At 42.7% G+C, this 7,500-nt stretch overlaps 1 protein-coding gene across 1 annotated transcript in view; it reads left to right on the top strand.

The window, feature by feature from the left end:
- Window positions 1-7,500, top strand: part of LOC120552733 (sodium channel protein type 4 subunit alpha-like) — a 346,898-nt gene that overhangs the window by 259,865 nt on the left and 79,533 nt on the right. The window contains exons 20-22 of the mRNA XM_039790961.1: window positions 2,623-2,763; window positions 4,080-4,200; window positions 6,709-6,911. Coding sequence (XP_039646895.1) covers window positions 2,623-2,763; window positions 4,080-4,200; window positions 6,709-6,911 — 465 coding nt within the window. The remainder of the gene's footprint in view (window positions 1-2,622; window positions 2,764-4,079; window positions 4,201-6,708; window positions 6,912-7,500) is intronic.

Raw genomic sequence — 7,500 nt, 5'->3', positions numbered from 1 at the left:
ATATAGGATAACCGTTTTAGACAACACAAATGCTTGCTGTGTGTGTGATATCAATACATTTGAACATTATTATTTTGATTATTGGCCTTTTTTTGAAAAATTGTATATATTTTGTCAACTATATAAGTTATAATGTTTATTTCTTCACAGTTTGACACCCAAGACATATGGGAAGTGATTTAGACAGGAGATTGGCTTAGCTTTTATTGTTCTGTGTGTGATATCAATAAATATCTGTGAGATTAATTTTCCCATTTTATTTATTTATTTGTTTTTAAGGTCATATAACCTTTTTTTTACTTTCAATTGACCTCACTACAGCTCAAATATGCTAATAGCCCAGTTTTTCCTGAAAGAAAATGATGTACATTGATTGACTATAGACAACAGGGTTGATGTTTTACAAGCTTTTTTAGAAAATAAAACCAGACGGAAAAGGAATTGTAAAAATGGCCTCAGGTTCCTGGACGTTAAAGAAAAGTAAATATTTGTGTGTGCTGTAAAGTGGTTAGAAAAAATGAAATCGGAATCGGCTAAAATCGGTATCGGCCGGCCTAACTCAAAGAAAATCGGAAATCGGCCTAGAAAGTTGCAATCGGTGCATCTCTAATTTCCTCTTCTTCACATCTTTTCTTGAACAAACATCTGATCTCCCAATCCACAATTATTACTTTTGTAAGTCAAAGTGAGTCAGACATACAGAAAATCCAATCAACATACTTGTGGGGAAGAAACACACAAAGTTGCAAGCATATTTTTCTAAAGCTTGCACTGCTGTAAGAGACTATTGGAAGAGGCTACAAAAAGGGCAAAATCAATGTCATTTAAAAAAAAAAAAAATCATTAATTCAGCCCCTCAACCTATCAATGTCATTTAAAAAAAAATATATATCATTAATTCAGCCCCTCACCCTAACACTAGCACACTGGTTCCCTGCACCACAGTGACCTCCTAAGTAATGTGGCCATTTTGGGCTGATTTGTCCAAAGAAAAAGAGTTTAATTCAGGGCTGAAACAACATTTCAGCTTGTTTTGTTATTTTCAATAGTACTTTCAATAGTAGTGCGTGAATGCTATTGAAGGACGGGCCTTGCCTCGAGGTTGCGTGGGTTCCCTAATAACGCGCGGTGTACGCAATACCTTAAAAACAATAAAATAAGGTACAAAACACTCACTGTGATGTAGAGCGCACACTGCAAAAAGAGATGTGTTAAAAACGACACGTGTAGTCCCTGAACACACTCACCACATGTGTTAAAATTCTACACATGTGGTGTCATTTTTAACACATCTCTTTTTGCAGTGTACAGTTTCCTACATCCATTTTAAATCTCTGTTTTAAGAAATCATTAGTGGGATAAATCCTATTAATAATTTTAAATTGCATTTCTTTCACCTTTGGCGGGAACAGGAAATTTTAAGTATTTACATCTAATTAAAACTTCTACATCTAAAAAAACCTTTTTATTGTCTCCTTACCGAAGTCTTTGAGAATACACTCTAAAAAGAGATGACACAACTACACAATGTGTGTAGAATTTTAACACATGTGGTGAGTGTGTTCAGGGACTACACGTGTTGTGTCATTTTTAACACATCTCTTTTTGGTGTGCATGCACAGCCAACGGCAGACTCGAGAGACTTGGCTACTGTTCCATTCAGTGCTGTGTTGTACAATCTGCAATCGAGAGTTGCTGTCTTCAGTCAAACCTTAGTTTTGCACTGAATATTTGCGGCGGTCTTGCTTAATTAATGGACCGCTTTCAAAGATTGTTGTTCACATTAGTCACTTAGACACCAATGCATAGGAAAATAGGGTCCGTGTAGGTTTATTGCCCTAGCCTGGATGCCAGCCGAACTTGGCCCCGCCCACAACATTTGAGTAGGTAAGTTCAGGTCTGAACTTGATCCGTTGTGGAGCAACTATGCTCCAACCAGAGCTGTTATCAGCTGGCCCCGATGGTCGCTAAGAAGATGGGGGGATGCTCTGATTGGTTGTAGGTCTATCTGTTGCTCTGATTGGTTGTAGGTCTATCCAATAGAGTGCAGAGGCATTTTTCTTTCCTGGTTGAGTTGAAACACGCCCCATAATCACAGCCCAACGGAGCAGCATCCGAGTATGAGTATGACCACGTCAGGCTACACTTAGACACCAATGCATAGGAAAATAGGGATCCGGGTTGAAAAATACCTAAAACAAAGCTAGGGCAGTGCAAATAATCAAAATTTAATCGTGATTATGATTTCAGCTCCCAGTGATCACAAAAACTGAATAATCGAGAAAAACTATTATTTAGCTGATTACGTTTTGCAAGTAAACTCTTATTTTCTCTTGTGTTCTGAATTGAAAAATAAAATTTAGTATTGTAGTAAGTATTGAGGCAAATTTCACAGTTGTATGTATGTATTTTACATACAACTGTGATTTATTTAACTTTTTCCACTGTTTTTTAAGTTCAATAATTGCAACATCATTCCAGAAGCCAACGAGTAATAGTGTTAAATTATCGCAGATTTCAATATTGACCAAAATAATCGTGATTTATATTTTTTTCCATCATCAAGCGGCCCTGAACAAAGATGGAACTGACTCTGTCCTTCCTCTGTCTGTGTGTCTGCAGCTGCTGAACCTCTTCCTGGCTCTGCTGCTCAGCAGCTTCAGCTCGGACAACCTGTCGGCCCCGGACGACGACGGCGAGATGAATAACCTGCACATCGCCATCCACAGGATCACCAGAGGCCTGGCCTGGTGCCGCACACAGGTACCTGTCTGTCTGACAGGCAGTGTACTGTCCATGGGCGTAAACCTGTGTGATTGTGCAGAGTACAAGTACAAAGACAGCGAAATGCAGTTTGCGTCCAAGTGCAATGTGATATACAAGCATAGACAGGTGGTGCGTAGGCAGGAAAAGAAATATATTGCAGTGTTATAAGAGCAGAATAAATATGGCTATGTAATATGAACAATGTATGAACAGCATGTACAGATATGTGCAATATGCAGTGTATTAACAGAATATATAATAAGAAAAACAGAATAAATATGGATATACTGAATGAACCATATAAATTTAGCCGTAAAGTAGACTATCTTTCAACTCAGGACAGCGCCACTTCTCACAGATACAGATAGGACTGGAGATGAGAAGTTTAACTGACACGTAACCGCGATCAGCTTCGTGGGGAATTAAGAATCATTGACAACCGACATAACCGATCACACTATGACAGACGCTCCACTCAGCACCAACTGCAATGTTTCATTTTAAATGAATGTAGCCTACTGGCAGTCTGGCACACATAGGGTGCTTATGGTGCGTTCTATTATTCTCAACGAACCGACTCGGACCTCGGATATGACGTCACTTCCACACTTCAAGCGTTCTGGTATGTTTTGCGCGTCCGTTCGGAGAAAAAACATGGACACCACACGGAAAGCTGTTGCTAGGGTAGCACTGGCCGAGTTAGCAACGCTAGCCACGTTAGCAAACAAGGCTTCATTCAATATTGCGCTCACAACAAGACCGATTCCACTACTAACAGGCAGTGAAACGGACATAGTAAGGAATTGCTGTAATACGAGTGATTGAAATCTTCATTTAAAAAGCCAAAGTGGTCCAAAAACAATGACAACAATTCATACCTACAAGTTACACAGGGCGCTGCCATCTTGGAATCCGTATCGGAATTCTTGCTCGGTGTCCTCACGGTTGTCCGAGTTCCGAGCTCGGAAATCCGAGGAAAAGTGACGCTTTGGTGCTTGTTGCTAGGCAACGTATGTTTTCCTAGTCGGAAGTCCGACACGGATAAATAATAGAACGCACTATTAGTATTTTCCGTGGAGCACCCGTGGTATCGGCGCCTATGGTTCCCACGTAAGCGTACGGAAATGTATGCCGATTCATATGATATCCTACGAATTTAAGGCGGGTTAAGTGTAGCGGGCTTTATAGTTTAATTTAGCCTACAAACGGTTAATAAATACATTACCAATTACAGTGCTTTACTTTCCGTAGCCGTTTGTTGGAACGGTGCATGAGAACCGGCTGCTCTGTTTCGTTTTCTCCGTGCGATGCAGGTGGTGGATTTCTTCAACGGGAACCTGAAGCGCCGTCGCCAGAAGAGGAAAGAGGCCAAAGCCATGATGAAGCTCAAACGCCTGAGTACCATCCACACCGAGGCCAACGGAGCCGTCATAGGTAACACACACACACACACACACACACACACACACACACACACACACACACACACACACACACACACACACACAAAGTGCATCTCACTAACTTTGGTCAGTCTGACATCATACTGCCTGAGCTCATTACTATTCATGAGCTCGCCCAGTTGCGCTGGGTAAAGGATTCTGACAGCCAGGCTCTCATTGGCTAGCTGTTAGCCAATCAGATTCAAACAGCTTAGCTCGTTGAATATTAATGAGAACTGGCAGAAATCGAGCTGAGTCTTCCTGCAGGCTTTCTATACCGCGCTAGAATGGCTTGAAACAAGGTAACCAAGGTTACAGAGTCCACGGTAGACCTTCAGACATCACCACAAAGTCATGAAATACGCCTGGCAGGGCACCTTTAAGGCTTTCCTCTTCATAACATGACATCATCACATTTTTGTATACATTTTTTATTCATTTACATTAGTAAGCTACAGGACAGCGTCTTTCAAAACATGACCTGCGCGAAAGAGAAAAATAAATAAAATGAATGCGTCATTGTACCCAGCCCTTGTGAAAATGCATTTCCGAATGCATCTCTGTCCCCAGCACATTTCAAACCAAACTGACGCCCATGCACAAACACACTTTGTTATGAACGGATCTGCAGATCCAGATAGCTTAGCATGAAGACAGGGGGAAACCACTCTGGCGCAGTCCAGCGTTAGCAGTAGTAGTATTTTCACAGTGTGGGTATTAGTGATTCAACTGCAGTAAAGGATTTGAATACTTCTTCCAGCTCTGATCTTCGTTTGTTTTAATGCAACAGAGATTCCTCATTAGTTAGGGAGTTTTATGGCCCTATTTTAAAGGTCCCATAGCATGAAAATTTCACTTCATGAGGTTTTTTAACATTAATATGAGTTCCCCCCAGCCTGCCTATGGTCCCCCAGTGGCTAGAAATGGTGATAGGTGTAAACCGAGCCCTGGGTATCCTGCTCTGCCTTTGAGAAAATGAAAGCTCAGATGGACCAATCAGGAATCTTCTCCTTATGAGGTCATAAGGAGCAAGGTTACCTCCCCTTTCTCTGCTTTGCCCGCCCAGAGAATTTGGCCCCCCCATGAGAGAGAGAGAGAGACATCATGGCTTTCAGACGAGCAAAGTGGCAGTTGGTCAAGGACCACTAAGGCCTATATAAAAGAGACTTCAGATACAGTATTAGAGGACCACTAAGGCCTATATAAAAGAGACTTCAGATACAGTATTAGAGGACCACTAAGGCCTATATAAAAGAGACTTCAGATACAGTATTAGGGGACCACTAAGGTCTATATAAAAGAGACTTCAGATACAGTATTAGAGGACCACTAAGGCCTATATAAAAGAGACTTCAGATACAGTATTAGGGGACCACTAAGGTCTATATAAAAGAGACTTCAGATACAGTATTAGAGGACCACTAAGGCCTATATAAAAGAGACTTCAGATACAGTATTAGAGGACCACTAAGGCCTATATAAAAGAGACTTCAGACACAGTATTAGAGGACCACTAAGGCCTATATAAAAGAGACTTCAGATACAGTATTAGGGGACCACTAAGGCCTATATAAAAGAGACTTCAGATACAGTATTAGGGGACCACTAAGGCCTATATAAAAGAGACTTCAGATACAGTATTAGAGGACCACTAAGGCCTATATAAAAGAGACTTCAGATACAGTATTAGAGGACCACTAAGGCCTATATAAAAGAGACTTCAGATACAGTATTAGAGGACCACTAAGGCCTATATAAAAGAGACTTCAGATACAGTATTAGGGGACCACTAAGGCCTATATAAAAGAGACTTCAGACACAGTATTAGAGGACCACTAAGGCCTATATAAAAGAGACTTCAGATACAGTATTAGGGGACCACTAAGGCCTATATAAAAGAGACTTCAGACACAGTATTAGGGGACCACTAAGGCCTATATAAAAGCATCCAAAGAGCTCCATGTCATGGGACCTTTAACGATCTAAGCGCACGGCATGAAGCGCCTGGTGCAGGTGCGTTTATAGCTTAACTCCAAGTCTTCCAGAAGACCGATGTTCCCAGCAGCAGCAGCAGCCATAAGCCCCGCCCACTGACTCTATACACGATGTGATTGGCCTGACTAGAGTTTGGTTTTTCCAGCTCGCAAGCCAACGCAGAGTTGCTAGACTGACCCTGGCTGCAAATTAAATTAAATACCTACGCTCTCCGTCTCTGTAAGATTGGGAATGATTGAGATTTCTCTCGGCACAGCTACCAGAAGACTTCACACTTTCAGACAGGTTGCTCACGTCACATCTACGTCTTCAAGCTCAGTTGGAGGCTGCTCAGTAACGCTCAGCCAGCACCGGGAAAGAGACTTCTAATATCCTTCACTGGTCTCCCTCCAGAGACACGGGCTCTGTTGGTCCACTCTTATATATGCTGTCTATGAGTTTGACACATGTGGACTAAATTATTGAATTGATCTGGACTTGCATGTGTCTGTGTGTCTGTCCCCAGGCCGTCACGTAGAGAAGTACGTGGTGCCGGAGGACGACAGCTACATGACCAACCCCAACCTGACCATCAGCGTCCCCATCGCCCCCGGAGAGTCTGACGTGGAGTTCCCAGAGGAAGAGGAGGAAGAGGAGGAGGAGGAGGAGGAAGAAGAGGAGGAGGAGGAGGAGGAGGAAGAGAGGGAGGAGCAGAGCGAGGGCTCGGAGGTGAGGGACGAGGTAGAGGGAGGGAGATCTGATCGCTGTCTGCTGACCGGACGTGTGCATATGTGTCTGTTATGCGTCTGACGTAAACAAGCTCAAGCTGTGTGTTTTGTGGGTGGCACGAAAAGAAGTAGTAGTATAAGCATGCAGGGGGAAATAGCAATCGGGGCGATTTTCCACAGTGTGGTGCGTTGGGGGCTACAACACAAACCTGCCGGGTGCAAGATAGGGCCCTGAGTCAGATTTGTAATTAAAGGGATACGCCACCGTTTGTTGAAATAGTTCTTATCACGGTCTCCCCTGGCTGTAGATAGGTGGGACAACTCATTATTTGTCTCAGTGCAAGTAATTAGGTTGTTTTTTTTGTCTTTTGTTGGCTCACTTTTACTCACAACATGCTAACCGGCAACATAGGATTCCATTCACTACGCTAAGCTAACTAGCGGCGGCGCTGCAGGTGTTGCACCGGACTAAAACGATGCATGCACAAAAAATGCGTTGGCCCCCCTATCTACAGCTAGAGGAGACCCCACCTATCTACAGCTAGGGGAGACCCCACCTATCTACAGCTAGGGGAGACCCCACCTATCTA

The sequence above is a fragment of the Perca fluviatilis genome, chromosome 22 (assembly GCF_010015445.1).
Source record: "Perca fluviatilis chromosome 22, GENO_Pfluv_1.0, whole genome shotgun sequence".
Taxonomy (NCBI): Eukaryota; Metazoa; Chordata; class Actinopteri; order Perciformes; family Percidae; genus Perca; species Perca fluviatilis.
Note: the sequence above shows the minus strand (reverse complement) of the source record. Positions and strands in the feature narration are given on the sequence as shown.